Source organism: Patella vulgata, chromosome 5, assembly GCF_932274485.2.
Source record: "Patella vulgata chromosome 5, xgPatVulg1.2, whole genome shotgun sequence".
In the NCBI taxonomy this organism is placed as follows: domain Eukaryota; kingdom Metazoa; phylum Mollusca; class Gastropoda; family Patellidae; genus Patella; species Patella vulgata.
In genome coordinates, this window is record NC_065883.2 from 56,575,483 (window position 1) to 56,593,906 (window position 18,424).

General features: G+C 35.3%; 1 protein-coding gene across 1 annotated transcript; it reads right to left on the reverse strand.

The window, feature by feature from the left end:
* Positions 1 to 6,151: 6,151 nt before the first annotated feature.
* Positions 6,152 to 15,924, reverse strand: LOC126822067 (uncharacterized). The gene is made up of 5 exons (XM_050550814.2): positions 15,839 to 15,924; positions 11,891 to 12,031; positions 11,016 to 11,207; positions 7,134 to 7,284; positions 6,152 to 6,674 (listed from the first exon to the last, which is right to left on the reverse strand). Exons 2-5 carry the CDS (start codon positions 12,014 to 12,016, stop codon positions 6,496 to 6,498), a joined length of 648 nt encoding a protein of 215 aa, XP_050406771.1. The 5' UTR covers positions 12,017 to 12,031; positions 15,839 to 15,924; the 3' UTR covers positions 6,152 to 6,495.
* Between the last annotated feature and the right edge of the window lie 2,500 nt (positions 15,925 to 18,424).

Consider the following 18,424-nt stretch of genomic DNA (forward strand, 5'->3'; position numbering starts at 1 on the left):
TATTCACTCTAAAACAACAAATATCCTGTATTTATACAATCCAAACGACTAACCACTGTCCGTGCCAGACCCCCGTCCTGTATCAATAACAAGGGAGGGAGAACCACGCCAGACGATATCGGTTATATCATAAAAATATATCTATGGGTTATATAACATCGTAATCTAGTATACACACTGGAAAAACTAAACTTTATATTTCTGACATTATTACTTCCGTCCCTGTGATTTGCGGATAGTGTCGTTATTGTAGGCAGGGGCAGTTTCTAGTCGTTCCGATCTGGAAAAAAGCCTTGAAATCTGTAATTCGTAATAAAAGTAGACCGTGGCGCCGCTATCCGGGCTAAATTTCCCCCATGGCACACTGTATGTCATAAGTCCGTCTTCATTAGCCAAGTTAGTTTAGAAAAGTAGGACAATAAACCCCATTTCATTTTGGTTTAATTTCGTCACGAGCACCGCTATCTATGAAAATCCGTATCGCTTTATGCAACTTGAATAAAATATTGTTGAAAAAAAACCTACCATAAAGTTAGTCAGGTCGGTATAATGAAGGAATCAGAAAAAAAATTTCATCGCTATCCACATGAACAGAATAAGGCCATTCCATCCCCACAATATGGGATTTCTAAATTTATATCTTTGAACCATTTCAAGAAAAAGTTTATCATAATAAAGTGACATTTTTGTTAGAGCAGTAATAGAATACAGACCAACAGTATAAAAATAATAATATTGGCTTAACTGTAAAAAACAAAACAAATAAAATTCTCCAAATCCTTCACTACTTGTCTTCAAAAAATAAAAAAATAAACATTGTTTTTTAGCTTATAAAATAGTATTTTCCAACCATATCACGTCCGATGTTGTTTTCAATTTCAGCATCGATTCCACGGTTGTACCTGACAAGGAGTAAGGGCGCCTGTCCAACCTCGAGGGTTTTCTCCAGGTCCCCCGGTTTCCTCCCACTGCTAGACCTCTACGCCAAACCATTCAACCTGACGAAGAGCTAGTCGTTTGTATTAACATAATGGTCCCTAGGCAGAAGTATTCAAATTCTAAATTTGTTCGACGTTGATGATTAACATGTAAAGCTACAATAAGTAGACATTTTTCGTCTAAATGATAGAAACAAGATGAAATAGAATTGAAATTTACACTGAACAAATAAAGAAGTTGGATTATACATTGTCTTAATTTAGAAATTACATGAATAGAAGTTAGAAATTAGACGATAGCATGTTAGCAGTTTGAATCTAATATACCGCCATATAAAACATGGACATTTTCGTACACAACCTATTTCAGAGAGTAAAAAATCGTATTCTTGATCATTACTTTTATTCGGGACTTTAAATCCAGAATTTAGATGGCATTTGGACGGGAAAACGCTTAAAAACAAATCGAATTTGCTTCTTTCGACCTTGATCCTTGATTTCAAGTGTGAGACTGAAACCACATTATTTCGACCGGAGACACTCGATCCGACGGACTCAGTAAAGTGACTATGGCAATATTGTCTCTGGGTGATATTTTGCACGAATTAGGTTCCTTCATGGGTCTGCGTTCTGATTTTCCAGCCGAATATACATATATGACGCCACGGAGTGTTAACGCGTTAATTCATTTCTACTAACGCGTTAATCTCAGCTATACATTAAATACATGTAGTTAAAAAGTTAACTACTATCAGCCCTGTGGTGTATTGAATATAGGCCAACATTTCACCTAACATGTCCCGACTAAATCATTTTGTAAACATGCATTATGCAAGAGCTAAATCTGCCTAGTGCAGGTCTTTCTTTAGGCCTGAAATGTTATCTAAACTATTAATTAGACATTAATTAACCTATCTAAACCATAATCATCTCTAGATGGCATCGCTAGTCTGCGATCTTTAGTGGATTGTGAGCCGATTTACTGCATAACTTTCCTTCACGATTTAACGATTAATTGGATAATCGAGACTATGCTGTTTATCGTACTGACTTTAGTAAAGATAATCAAGGCTAGCCGGAAATTTCAATCGCTTAGTTTTCGGTTCATAGTGGATCAATTTGAATGAAATTTTCAGCAAATTGCCTTTACATTATCTAGTTTTTAACTATTATAGTGAGAACTGCCAACTCGTTATCGAATCTCCCATAATGTATCTTTAAGTTTTTGTCCCCCGCCTTTCGAAGAAAGCAGGGGACTATTAAAATGGGTTCGTCCGTCTGTCTGTCTGTCTGTTTTTCCGTCTGTCCGACTGTCCGGGACACTTTTTGGGACACAATAACTCTCCTTCTAATTGAGCTAGAATGTGGGTATTTATTAGGTCAATGCCTTGATGGAGTTCGAAGATGAGCATTTTCTGCTTAGGGTATGCAGAGATAAGAAATTTGATTGGTTGATACTTTGGGACACGGTAACTTTAGTTCTAATTAAGTGAGAGTGATAAAACTTGGTGTATAGTTTCATTACATCAATAACTTGACTATCTGCTCAGGGTAAGCAATTTGATTGACCGAGACTTTGGAACACAGTAACCCTGCTTCTCATTGAGGTAGAATTTTCAAACTTGGCGTAGGCGTTCATTGGGTGAATGCCTTGATCTAGTTCGATGATAAACATTGTCTGCTTACGGTAAGCAGAGATAAGCAATCTGATTGGTTGATGCTTTTGGGCACGATAACTTTGGTTATAATTAAGTGAGAGTGATGAAACTTCGAGTATAGATTCATTATATCATTACCTTGACTAAGTTCGATGGTGAGAATTTGATTGGTCAAGCCTTTGGAATATAACAACTCTGCTTTTAATTGAGGTAGAATGTTTAAACTTGATGTAGATGTTCATTAGGTGAATGTCTTGACTGAGTTCAATGATTAACACTTCGAGCTAAAGCTAAGCAATTTCATTGGCCAATGCTTTAGGACAAGATAACTTTGATTCTATCTGATAGAGAGTGATGAAAGTTAGTGTATAGTTGATAATCAGTTTGATTGCTTGATACTTTTGAAAACAATAAATGTGCAATAAATTAAAATCTGTCAACTATTTATTTTGGGATTTCGACGGGGGGCACCAGCCTCACTGTTGGCTTGTTAATGTTAATTTCAAAAATGGAAGTCGAGTAATATTGGACTGTGTGGAACATGCTAGAGTCGATTTGTAGCATATCTTACCCACAGTATATGTTTGACACAGGTTAAGCACTATGATTATAATGTTGAAAACCGCATTGAAACCGCGTGATTTTTTGCCATTTGCGAGCGGGCACAAAAACTCAAGTGGGCGCAAATTTTCAAAACCATGACGCAAAGCTCATCATTGCGTCACTCTCACTTAGCGTCTGACTTGACTCAACGTCACGAATTGGACCACCCAATACCACCCGACTCCGGCCACCTACAGTACTAAAGTAAAAGTAAAACTATATGTATTTATGGGGGGGGGGGATGGCTGAATTGTTAGCACGTGCGTGCTGTATCATAAAGTATGTCATTGAGTCAACTGGCGTGGTTTCGATTCACCGGTTGTACGTGACAAGGAGTAGGGTCGCCTGTCCAACCTCGTGGGTTTTCTCCGGGTCCTCCGGTTCCCTCCCACTGCTAAAGACCCCTACGCGCAAGCGAATTATGGAAATAAAAATGAACCATGTTAGTCCCGAAATGACCTAGTTTGTGTCGAGTTAACATAAAATAAAAACTTAATCCTAAAATTATTAAGAGGATTTAGTACGCAACAAAAGTTGTTATAATCCACGTCGCGGAAAGGATATTCTAATAATATTTAAATATAATCTTAATATATGTTTTTACACGTTTTACTTCAACACTATTTAAGGGGATTTTAAAACCCTGTATACCTTTATTTGGTGTATTCCCATTTAGCCGGCAGACTGTTAATCCTTTGATTGATCTTAAAACTAGTCTGTTTAAAAGTAGTCACTCAAAAACTGTTCACTAGTGTTCAGCGTTAATGAGCTCTTAATCCCTCTTCATAAAATTTATTAACCAACTAATTAATGACATTTTGAACACAGTTCATGTCGGCGTTATGATTTCAAACATGAATTCAATTCACTATATTAATATAAATAGATGGTCGATCTGTAAAATGATTGTTATGTTGTAAGGCATTTATTCATAAATTATATAATGCTATTTAATAAAAGTTAAATGTGTAAATTGTAATGCATTTTTATATGTGTAAATCATTTAATGTTATTTAATAAATATTAAATTTGTTAAAATCAATATATTTTTATATGTGTAATCTATTTAATGTTATTTAATAAAAGTTAAATTTGTTAAAATCAATACAGTTTTAGTCTTAAAAAAGATATGGACTATAGTTTATAACACCATTGTTCTAGGATTAACTCTGGATTAGCGGCAAAATTTGACATCAAAGCCTGCCGGCTAAGTGGGAACACCCCCTTTATTTCTCTATAATCGGTTTAATAGAGAATAAGATGGATATAAATAAATGTACAGCCTAATTGATCTATTGACATTTAATTAATCTCTTTACTTCTGTATGGTTCTATTGTCAAATTATACCAGGAAGATTATGTAAATTAATGAAAGGTTAAGTTTTATTATAGCCAGATTACATAATTGGTGTATGAACCTTTATTTCATCTCATTGTTCCTATATTGGCCATTGTCAAACTATGCAGGAAGACTATGTAAATTTATGTCATGTTATGTATTATATACTTTTAAACCTTTTGTTGTACGTTATCTAATATTATTTATAATCCATTGTCATAGAAATCTATTATTCTAATAGTAAGTGCAGGGGGACTGCACCACACAAAATTTACACAAAAACAAATACACGGACAGGACATCATACTCAGGAAAACACAAACATAATGACAATTCAAAAAAAGTGAATGGATCCGGGGGCTAGCCGTAAGCGTCCACTGCGCTGTACAGTCCCGGGTCTGTAGTGACACAGACTTCACTCAAATTTGAAAACAATTAGGAATACAACCCAAAGTGTAATGCCAGCAGGAGTCATGATCTGTTATATGCTACACGAAATGCGAATGTAAGCATATGTAGTAAAATATAACTTTACAAGTAACCACTTCGGTGAAATGTATAAAAAAGTAGTCTAAACTCTAAATTCAATACATATAGGGTACACATTCCATCGTCACAAAAACAAAAACAAAACTGAATAGAAAGAAGCAAAAGAGAAAAGTAGACTGTCTCGAGGGACAGCCGTCTGCTGACTGAGCATGACGTCATATCTTAGATGGTGATAAAAATCACAATAATAAGGGCGATAATCCAGATAAAATAACGTTAAAAGCTTAAAAAACCACAAGTCTTAGCGACTAATCGGAATTATTAAGTTATGTAACTGTACAATATATTATATATTAATTTAACCAAACACAAGAAATGCAAAACAGGTATGTTGAAGAAATCGTACTATGTAAGGCATAACATTAAGGGAGGTAATTCAGAAAGGGTTAGGTAACTACAGAAAATCTAAAATAAAATTTAAATTGGATCATTATCCAGTATGTAGTCGGTTATATACTTACAAGAAATGTCAAACTTGGTATGTTGAAGTAATGGAAGTTTATATATGTATCGTACTTGTAATATTTTGTATACATTATTAATATCTGAAGACGCCCATAGAAGGCAGACAGCTAGCTTATATGATTTAATGTATGTCAGTGTCAGAATGAAGTAAAGTGGAGAATTTTTTATCTGGACGGATTTTTTTATTTTATTTATGCATTTATCTACCGTAAACAAAGAAGTACTTGTACTTCATTTACTTCAATATATATATATATATATATATATATATATATATATATATATATATATATATGTATTTATTGATCACTGCTTTATCTTTTTGCTAATCGATTATTCATGGTAATTTAGTATGGAGATATAAATAATAGATTTATGGTTATTCCAATATTGTAAAGAATGGTGGCGTGTATAATCGTACATGCCTCGGCCGTAGCATTTTAACGTTGATAAGGAAAATAAGTTTCACAATCAAATATGTTTCGCTGTTATCGATCTCTGGGCACATCATGATCTTGGGGAAAGTTATAAAGGAAAATTTCTGCTGAGTTAAACATGTTTAGAGTCCAACCCCTCAAAACTAATTACCCAAACTGAAAGGATATAAAGAAATAATATATTTTCAGATTCTCAACAGGAAAAATATAAATTACAACGACAATTTAGTTAAATTAAAAGCAATCAAAATATTTGATGTAAACTCAAATTTGGCAAATTATTTCATCATAAACTTTAATCTTTATTGTTGACAAAGTCCAGTCGGCTGATTGGTCGAACTCACAAATATATCATAGATTACTCGTTAAAAATGTAACCGTGGGATATACTGGTCGATTGAAGATAAAACCCCACAGTTTATTTACGAATATGTACGTACATCCCTTGCCCGTAACATTTTTTTAACACTTTATACAATGTCCTTGGTTAGCCAATAATCAAAATTTTAATTGGCCATATTTGACTCTTGAGTTCTGATGATAGTTTTCAGGTTGCCGTTCTCTTCTTGAAGAATACTGTTCGCCATCTCCAGGGACTTGAGCTTCTTGCCCAAAAGTTCGATACTCTGCGTTGCTTTTAGATTTTGTAGTTCGGAATTGAGTTTCTCGTTTGATTTAGCAACGTCTGGAAAAATTTTAAAATTATTAATAGGACTTTATTTAGTTGATCAAAAGATTATTGATTGAAAAGATACAAATAATCTTATATCCCTGCACGAACATGTACATTATACTATTTGGACATGATTAATTTATTGAGACCGTACATAATTTAAGAGGATGTTTTTCTTAGAGCATTTAACGTTTGTTCAATTTAATAGGACATCAAGTGATTAAAGCAGATATGTGGTGGTGTGCTGAAGGGGGTGGGGGAGTATCGTGCTTGAGGCCGGGGCGTTTATTTCTTCCAGTATGTCATCATCTAATGAATGGGGAAAATACATGGAGCAGTTTCAGAATCAAATTCTTATCCTAACATGTCTTAGCAGACAGTGCAGACTGTCCATTCCTAGATTCACTAGCCATACGGTGGGCCAAGTCCTGACGAAGTCAGTCAACCATACAAGGAATACGATTTACTTACTTTTAGCGTGTTTCTGACTATTCGTCAACTGTTCCTTATAATAATTGACGTCTGCTTCAAGTCTTTCTATAGTATCTTGACACTCAGCTAATGAATTTTCCAGTTGAATAATCCTTACACTCAGAATGTCTACTGTTTCATTTAGACTGGACTGAAATAAGATTAAAATAAGACTTGAATACCTTGAATATGTGGAGAGAGGTCGTATATGGCCTGTTCCTCAACTCCTTTCAATTTCTGAATAAAATATTGTTTAAAATAAAAATATGTGGCCAGTAATACTGGATATAAAATGTAAGCAAACTATTACGAGACATTTTGAATAAAGATGCCAAATAAACACTCCACCTCTTGAATGCTATCTCGATACAGGGACGGTCAGTGTCACGGGAACCATATTTTGCGTGGGTTGAAACAGACTTTAAATTCCAGGGGGCGCGGAAATATTTTGGAAATTGCTGTCATTTTAAACTGTGGGAATATACCTGACGGTTACCTATGTACAAAATTATCTACATCAAAAAGATCTATCGAAAAATGTGGGCTGGCAAAATATACTTTTTGCCGACCACCCGTAAAAACTGATCGTCGAATGCCAACCCAGCCGACCGGGTTTCCGTGCCAATTGGGACGGTGAACTGCCAAAGCATATAACTAGAAGTTAATGTAAAAATTCTTTGAAGGTCAATTTCACAAATTTTGTTCCGTCACTTTTATTCATTTTCGTGGAGTAAAAGACGGCCGATTCTCTCTTTCTAGGTATTCAAAATGGACGGTTGAATCTATCTTGCACCAAAATATGTTTTGTTCGGTTTACATCATGTTCCGTTGTCTTGAACACAATACATGGCTTATTCTAATAAAGTAATTCACCTAAAATATAAATTAATGGGGTTTTTTTTGCAGAAAAAAAAACAAAGCTCATCATGTTCCGTCGTCTAGAACACAATACATGGCTTATTCTAATAATAAGCTACATAATTTTTTTGGTAAATCAACACTTTTTATGAGAAAGGTTTCTCGGGAGAGTGCTTTATCCTTTATCGTCAGATTTGGGACAGGATGGGCACTCAAAGCACTAGTTCCTTTAGGAACCGTCTCTTAGCGGACGATGCCCTTTAGGAACTGTCTCTTAGCGGACGATGTCCACTGACAGTTCCTATCGGGCCCTATATAGCCGCAATATGAAAATACCGCTCTTCCCCTCCTCTGTTCTTATAAGGTTATTTTGGAATCCTTACCTACTATTTTTCACCTTTATTCTAATTTATTCGCCCCTGGGTGGTGGAGTTCAGAGCCTTATATATAGATATAATATAAGGCTCTGGTGGAGGCTATACTCACACTCTCCGACTATGATATATTTCTTGGTTATTAGGTTAAATGACCGGCCCAAAGCGTTCGCTATATAATAGGGGAGGTAACCCTGATATTCCTGGTTTTAAAACGGATTATTGACTCAATGTTAAATCCATGCATTTCCTTGTCTATATAGCCCTATTTACATTATAAATTTTAAGCGTGACAAAACGGTTCAGAGAACGGAACCGTTACTTTTTTTGTAGTGTAAACGGGTTAAACTTAAGCGTTCCGTACGGAGAACCGTTCCAGTTTGGACCAGTAAAGTGAGGTGGTCTCGGAACGGTTACACTGTTAGAAATTTTTGTAAAATTACAGTAGTACAAGTAGTTTTTGTACCTTATATATCGGTATGTTCACCACAATGTAGTAGTTTTACCAAGTCTGGCGTATTTTAACGGAGTTTCGTGTACGTTTATAGAGTTTCGTGTCTTTTTTTACAATAGACGGTGATGAAATCAAAGACACATTCAAAATCAGTAAAAATACATTCTTACATATGTAATATTTCCAAACTGAACTCAAAATAAACAAGCTTGCATGTAATTTTACAGATCTTACGTTTATTCACATTATTTTGTAAATTTACTTTTAGGTTAGAAATATAAATAAAATTACAGCAGTTCTCACTATAATAGTTAAAAACTAGATAATGTAATGGGAATATGCTGAAAATTTCTGTTAAATTGATCCCCTCGGAACCGAGATATTAGAGACTGAATGTTAGGCCTAGCCTCGATCATCATTACTTATTAAGTCAGTACGATACAAAAAACATAGTCTTGATTATCTATTTTTGAATTTAATCATTAATGAGCGTTGAGCCCCAGATCGGACTCAAATCCAGTGAAAATCCAACACATAAGATGGCATCCATGAGTTGATTATGGTCTTTTCATGTTAATAAATGTCTAATTCATAGTTTATAGAACATATCAGGCCTAAAGAAAGACCTGCAATAGGCAGATTTAGCTCTTGCATAATGTATGTTTAACTTATTGGTAGTTATCGTATTCGGTAAATTTATTGTCTCTTAGCATGCAATTTTACAGATTTTACGTTTACTCACATTATTTTGTAAACTTTCAGGTTAGAAATATAAGTAAATTTACAGCAATTAAATTTTTACCAAAAATGTTCGGAATGTTTACCAAAATGATGTATATTTACCAAGTTTCATTATTTTTTACAATAAACTTTGATGAAACCAAAGGCACATTAAACCCCGGTAAAAATACACGCGTAATATTTCAATATTGAAATGAAAATAGCAAAGCCAGTAGGTAATTTTACAGATTTACGTTTATTCACATTATTTTGTAAGTTTACTTATTGGTAAATTTACTGTCTCTTATGTAAATTTACTGTCTCTTATTTTATTTTAGTATTCCATAACAACGAACCATTCCTAATAATTATTTTCTTATAGTATTCATTCTAATTTATTAACCATAATATGGACAATCACATTTTGTGAAATTTGGTATATTGCATGTTATATATATTTAATTTTCTTTATTTATACGATCCAAAACGTGTATTATTATTCATCGTACGTTGATCAGATTGTAAGTATGTTCATTAACGTATAAAAAAAATGTTTTGCTTTCTTGTCATAGATTGTATTATCTCGTAACCAAGGTCAATTGAAGACGGTTAATTAAACCGATTGGCCAGTGTTAGCTTGACTGTCTCTAGAGCAGAGTTACAATGCCTGCAGTAGACAGTACCACAAGCTTTCATCTAAAATCCTGGAACGGAAGTTAAAATCATTGTGTTTTTTCTAACATTTGTCTGTAATTTTTCATTTACTGCTTTTAGGTAAATTTACATTGGGAAGTCTAAAAACAAACTTACTGTAACCGTTCATTTACTTTGTTGCGGTGAATTTACAGTCCAAAGTTAAAAAACAAACTCATGTTATTTTCCATTTACTGTTTTAAGGTAAATTTACTCACAAAGTCAAATTACAGAAACTCTGTAATATTACAGCTGAATGTTTATTTACAGTAAATTTACTGGCAACTTTTGCTGCCAGTAATTTTCATGTAAATTTACCAGATTTTTTCTAACAGTGTATCAGTAAGGAGCGGTTAAACGTTCGTAATGCAAACGCTATCCAGTCTGAGGAGAAAGGTTCGGGAGATGCTAATTGTAGGCCGGTTCAGGAGGTTCGGAATGGCCGCTTTGTATACACTGAGAATTTTGGGGAATACTAACCCTAACCGTAATACATAGACAGTCTAGACCAAAAATTCAACTAAAACATGCCATGCTAAATGAAGTAAAAAAAAGAGATACTGTACATGTATATGGACGTACATAATATCATGAAATCTGGGGAAGCAATAATTATTTGTCATTTTTATTTTTAAACGACCATAATGATGCTTATGGGAAAAGGGGCACACCATAAGACATAACCCAAGCATGTGGAAACCGAGCTTAAAAATTCGAAAAATATTTTTCTACATCGGCACCAGCCAGTGGGCGACCCCCTAAAAATAACAATTATATCCTCACCATATCCTTCTTTAAATGTGATTTGTAGTCTTCTAATTCACCCATTCTTAATTCAACACTCATTTCTCTTTTGCTCAGACGCCATTTTTCCCGTTTCAGTGTGCTGAAGAGTGTCCTTGCTGTATCTAGGCCTTCGCGGAATTGTTGGAATGTCTGCTTTTTCTTGTCGTCCTCCCCACCTTCAGAATCATTCTATGGAATAAAAAGAGGCATATCAAGAGACATCAAATGTGGTTTAACGTCTGCACCGACTGGGCTAATGAATACCTGCATACGCAATGAAATGTGCTGAGGTACATTTTGTCCGGACAGCGACGATACGCTCTATACTCTTATTTCAAATTCCAACTATCAAGGATTCTCTTACGTACACGACAATGTGTACACGGGACCACGGCTATTTGCCAGGCCCTCCGTCCAGCACCACTGGCCATGGTGAACCACGTTGAACTTTCTCGACCAACACACGGGTCCTCTAATAAAAATATTAGAATAAGGATATCCAGAACAACCATAACTCCAATAAATAACAATTGGGTCTCTTTGTTTTAGGCCAAATTAAATTGTGGAATTTGGGTTGATCTGATGTACTGTTTCTGTTGTTCATGAGGAGAACTATATAAGCTTTCAACATAGATTAAATGGAAGTCGGTTTGTTTTTCTACGTATATTTTTTATATTTATCATTTAAAGCTTTATTGTTTATATTTAAAGATATATTTTTTAAGATAAGAGACAATATCCTAAATAATTAACTATTGACTTGGAAATATGTTCGAATATCAGTATATGTGCCAATAAATCTTTCGCAATACTCCCAGTTTGGTCACTTTGAACACCGTAATGCGATCAACTAGCATTCTATAAATACTTACAATGTAATTTTCTTCTATTTCAGAAAGCAGATCTGAAGCCTGTTCAAAACTTTCGAGTAGATCCTCTGCTGTTTCTAACATGTCATCGCCTTTACTACGTGTCCCAGCTAGTACTGACGCCGCCATGACTGCTTTGAGAAACTGTATAAATTATATAACAAAATATTTCAGAATCAAGTTATTTCACCTCTACCGATCTTTTTTTTCTCTTTAATCCCCAAAGTGTCGAGTAGTGTCGACAAAATTTATTATATTTACAGATCCTGGATTGCGTCCGTAACTCTTTTCAGCCTTTGTCAGTATGATTATTATCACTGACTTTGCATTGAAATCGGAAATTGGGCTGAATGGTTAGCATGTATCATAAAGTCTGTCATTGAGTCGACTGGCGTGGTTTCGAATCCCCGGCTGTACTTGACAAGGAGTAGGGTCGCCTGTCCAACCTCGTGGGTTTTCTCCGGGTCCTCCGGCTTCCTCCCACTGCTAAAGACCCCTACGCGCAAGCGAATTATGTAAATAAAATTAAATCATATGTTAGTCCCGAAATGACCTAGTTTGTGTCGAGTGGACGTTAAATCCCATTTCTTTCTCTCCCCCCCCCCCCTCTCTCTCTCTCTGTTATAGGGTGTTCATAGACAAAATGTTATTGAAATGATTGATCATGCAGAATTTGAACACAACCTGTTATTAATTGCAACCCGAAGAATACTTACAGACAAAATATTAACAAAAAGTAGCTTTAGCGATGCGAGGGAATTTGGCCAGGACACAAGTTGCATTTTAACAGCCTTGGCACCATTTGCAAGTAAAATGTACATGTACATACCCAGTAAGTCTAATAAAACAAATCAGTCCTGCTCACAAGTCGGAAAGGTTAGTTTCAGAAGATCTATACGGATACAGACCATGATAAAGCCATACAATTGAAATTCTTAATAAAAGAGTAGGATATGTTATACAATATTACGTGAGATCGGTGCTTCAAGTAATGACAGTCGATGACACCTAAAAATTAACACTAGATAGTCTAAAACCTGGACTGCGTATAGGGTTGAAACACAAATAAACGCGATAACTAAACGTTTATACATGTATTTATAATCTGTTGGGGTTGTTGAATATCGAAAGCCATGGTGTCATAAAGGCGTTGGCTCATTAATAAGATAGTTCCTCGGGGTTTCCGGCGTGGTATCACCTTGTCAGAGTTGCAGTACGGGGGCCCTGTCAAGGACATCAAATCGTTCGGATGGGACGAAACACCAATGTCCCGTGTACACATTGGCGTGCACGTAAAATAGTCCAGGGCAGTTGGAATTTATTTCACTGGAATCACAAACCGACCCGCTGTCAATATGTGGCACAACAATGCACTTGAATATATTTATGTTAATTCATCCCTTTATACTATTTATGACCTGATTTCCTAAATACATGCATATATCAAAGCAATAAAATATGTACCAAACACGATTAAAAAGAAAATCTGTATAAATTATTCAACAATGCTTAGAGTGTTGAGACAAATAACATATCCCTGCATATGAATTCGTTTAAAGACGCATATCAGCGTTTGCATCTTTCCGACAATATCTAATTTTTCACGGCTTAATCCACGTTAAAATATATTCAAAATCATTATTTAACATACAATTAAGAAAATAAAATCAAAATATCAACGGTAGATAATCTTGGATACGATTCAATCAATTAAAAATATTTTAAAGAAGATTATAGGTGGTACTGGCTTGTTTGAGTATATCCAGCTCATATTACTCACAGCGGTTGCCCATTTTTAGTTCATCATATAATCATGTAAATACCCAATGGAATTAAACAATTTTGTCAGCTTTTACAATACCGTAGTTAGCAGAGTATTAAAAATACATCAAATGAAGATTATAAATTACGTCGGTTTCCCACGCACTCTTTGAACGAAACGTCAGTCAAATTTCGTCGTATTAAGAAGAAAGAAGAACACTGTTGACATCCAAACTGTATGAATCGTGACAAAGTTCTTTTTGTAATATTCCAAAACTGGGTGGTATTGTTCGGTACAGGAAGATTCCTAAGGAATTTCCAAATTATCGGATCGTTAATTTAGAACACGTTTTCCCGATTAACCTTTTTGGTAATTCTCTGCGCGTTTGACTGAGTTATATTTCCGTTCAAGGTTGTACTTCCAAAGCAACCACTATCTCTCGATCCCAATTTATCCCTGGTAAAACTCGCCTGCCATTTTGAAATCAGCAACATTTCATTCTAACAAATCCTGCTAATCAGTAGCCACGGGGTGGAGGGGGGGGGGGGCAAACAACCGAATTTACGCTGATTAATGGCCGGCAAGTTTTACCAGAGATAAACGAAGGGTAAAGTTATCTCTTGGATCGAGATTGTCTCTCAATGTATCTTCTCAATACATCTTTTATATTCAAAATATTTAACACAGCCTTATAAGTGTGTCGTAAATCTTGACATTATGGAAATGATATAGCATACCGATTTATTCCTTTTTGCTTTTAACCAGCTACGCCCAAAAAAATCATAAGGTTTTTATCATTATGCTCATTTCATTCAATTTTTTTCATTGTCACGAACAGATTCAGATTTTACACAGTCGGAATCTCAAAGTTCAAATTTACTATTGTGAACTTCCCTGTGACTAGGTCAAGAACAAAACATAGACACATTATGCAATTATCTTCAAAATAAAATGAAAAGGTTTTATTACACCAGTCTCGGTATATATGTGCCAGTCTTGATTTTTAATTTACTTGTGAGCGATACAAGGTTTGACAGAAATGAATCTATATCCACAGTGTCATTCAAGAATCATTTCAACTCTCTAATGACATGACGCGCCTTGGACACATACTAAGGCGTACTGGCAGTGGCGGTGCCAGGGGGGGGGGGGTCTGCCCTCTGTTTGCCCCCCCCCCCCCAATAATTTTAGAAAATAAAAAAAAGTATTTGTGATACGTTTCGGTAATCAATACCTTCTACGGTGAATAAATCCCACATCCCCACTCAGTCATAAACTTGCATGTTGTAGAGCATTTCCGACAGTCTATTTTTCAAAATTTTCTTGGCGAGGTCCCCAATGGACTCGCCACTTTGGCGTTCACAAGGGGAATTCGTTGAGGTTCGCATGTCCACTCGTTTGACATTTTGTTCTCTAGTCGGATAAACTAGTGATCAGGCGACGGACGGTATCTGGTCAGATCTATTTATCTCGACGATCGGTGTCTGGGAATACTGTAAGACAACATTTCCGGCAGTCTATTTTTCAAAATTTTCTGGGAGAGGACTCCCTACTTTGACGCTCGTGAGTGGCCTTCGTCGTGATTCGCAAGTCCGTTCGTTTGACACTTTACCTCATCGATCAGTGCCTGAAATACTGCCAGGATGCATTTCCGGCAACCTGTTTTTCAAAATTTTCTGGGGGAGGCCCCCCTACCCCTAGTTGAAGCTCGTGCCTTTGCCCCCTTAACCTTGGACTTTGCACCAGCTTTGCCCCTCCAATCACCGACGGCTGGCGCCGTCACTGCGTACTGGGTTATTTCCACGTGTCTGAAAACGCACCCGGATACTGGAGGGGTAATATTTGAACAATAACGTTACCCCTATTGGTATATCTTTGGGGTCATGTCAGGGCAGTGTAAATATAAAAAAAATGTCGTTTAAAACACACTTTACATTACATAATTAAGGTATAGTGGTTAAGAGATCCGCAAGTTGTTGCTTCAAAAATGAAACCATTAAGCTACTGAAATGAAATAACCCATCCAACAATTTGGGTCCGTCCGAAGCCAATAACAAACACGGGTACGACAGGCCAGTAGCCCAGTGTCCCTTGATCCAACAAGCGATTTGCATTAGAGAAAATAGTAATGTAAAAACTTCTGTATCAAAGGACTATGTACGATAGAATGAGCATTAAAGAACAACTACCTCGAGGACACTCTCTATACTTCTTGTATTCTTATCACAACACAATTTCTTCACATCCAGACACAACCCACAATCGGAGCATATAAATTCTCTAGTATATAAATGGGTACTGATCATTTAGATCAAAGGTTTAGTTTGAATGACGTTCATCGTCTCACTTATCACACATTAAAGATAATTACATATTATAGTAAAGACGCAATGAGGAAGAACGCCAATAAATATTTTCCTTGTTTATATTTAACAAATAGATATAAATGGTGATTTTCATAAAATAATTTTGACAAATAAGACAAAAAACGTAAATTAGATAATATAGCGGTCACGATGTTCGTGGATAGAAATGATAGCGGTGTAAACGAGGGGTGTCCCACAAGTCTCCGGCCTCACCATGAACGGATCGCCAAACCTCTCCCAATCTGCTCAAGTTGCTAGAATTTTGGCTTAACTAGTTAAAAATTAACAAATTAACTAGTTTAAAAAAGCTAAAAAGTTAAAATTACCATTGACAAAAACACATAGCAAATACGTCTACAAAATAAAGATATCCATGTTCATATAACCGTCTATATAAGTTTATCCAACATGACACTATAGAAGTGTCTAATATTAGTAATCATCTTTACTGTTTTCATGCAAGAAAACGATTGCAGATGCCGTTTCTTTACATAAAGCTGTTCGTCTCTGTTCGTATACGAGTCCATAAGTTGAAAATAACCGTACTGAACTCACAAAGAGCTAGACTTCCTTGTTAAAACTTTCACTTTAATTTAACTAGTTAAAAGATTTTAACTAATTAACTTACCTAGAAATGTATCTCATTATATGCTTGACATGCAAAACATAGTTCCACGTGCTATAATTTCCATTACTTGCTTGCTAAAGACCAGTACGCACAAGCGAATTGTTGAAATAAAATCAAACAATGCGTTAGTCCCGGAATGACCTAGTTTGTGTCGAGTGGACGTTAAACTCCCTCTCTCTCTCCCCCCCTCTCTATCTCTCTCTCTCGTGAGGCTATAGGACCAATATGCTATTTGTTATAAGACTTTACTAGTTATTGTATATGGCCTGGAAGTCTATAATTGCCGTATATTTTGGAATATATTGTAGGATTTAATTACAGAACTAAGCTTGTGCACTCATCTATCTATAGACTAACATGTCAACAACTAACCTTTATCAACTACAATAGGTTGACTTTAATAGCTTGAGGTTAAATTTATGTCATAACAGATAAACAAGTTCATGACTGGTGCGTTCTCATGTTAAATTGACCGTGTCATTTACTCATCATCTTTATCAAGAAAATCAGTAAAATTAGTCTAGAAATGATAACGATGAAAGCTTTAGTAGACAATATGGTATTTTTTGTTTTATACAGCTGCTTGGTGCAATATGGTGTCTACACCCCGCCCCCCCCCCCCCCGACTCCGTTATCCTACTCTCCAGGTCAAAATAGTTTTTATGATCCATACCCCTCCAGGTCAAAAGATACTTTATGATCCAAAACCCTTCAGGTCAAAAGACACTTTATTATCCACATCCTGGGGAATTTTTATTTTTAGTCAAAGAGGCAATTCACTTTCACAAAGAAAATAAATGTAAATAATTTTGAATAATATTACAAGTAAAATAACCTTAAACCAGTGATTGTATTCCAAATACACTGTGTGTTTTTTTTTATTGTACTCAATCGCTAAATGATACACAAGGATTATAATAAAATCTTAGTATTGCAATCAGTAATATAGAAAATTCGAGCACTGGCGACTCTTTGTAAGTTCAGAATCAGAACGTATATTTATATCCCAGGGATGGATAGTCCCATCTATTTCAGATTTTGAATACAATCTAATTTGTAAAACTGAAACTTCAACTGTAGTGTCGTACGAAACTATCACTCGAAAACTAAATGATAGCTATATATACTAGCTGTATTTCTCCGTACCTCGCGTGTCTCTGATTTCAGAATAAACACAATACCGACACGGACTTGATAATTCGAAAACTAGACAACACTTCCTCATAAAGTTTAAACAAACAAGAAAAATAACGTGAAAGGGTTTTGGAAATGTCATATATTATTATTACTATGTGTAATCCTAGCCTTTAATAGATATTTGGGGCAGTATTTTATTTTTATATGGGTCATTGAGGGTTACAAGGAGAGTTTTATTATCATGCATAGAATAGCACGAGTTCTATGAAGGAATTATTGATAATAAGTTTATTTTATGGAAAGTATAATAAAATAGTCCTCAATTCTGACTTTAATACCAATAATAAAACATGCATTCTACTAAACATCTATTCAATGTCCACAAAACAGGTGATAAAATTGAAACAACCGGGCCATTTATATGACAGAATAAATTTATGATATGAATCCGTAATGACCAAACACATTATTGTCATGAAATACTAAAGTGCGGATATTTTTCAATGCGGTCTTTCCTACAAAATTCGAAACTCAGCTTCAAACTATTACTTAGTAAAATATTATCAAGTTAGTTTAAAGAGCGTGGATTAAATTACGGATATTTCAGTCGACCTTCGTCACCAGCGATACAGCACACGAACAGG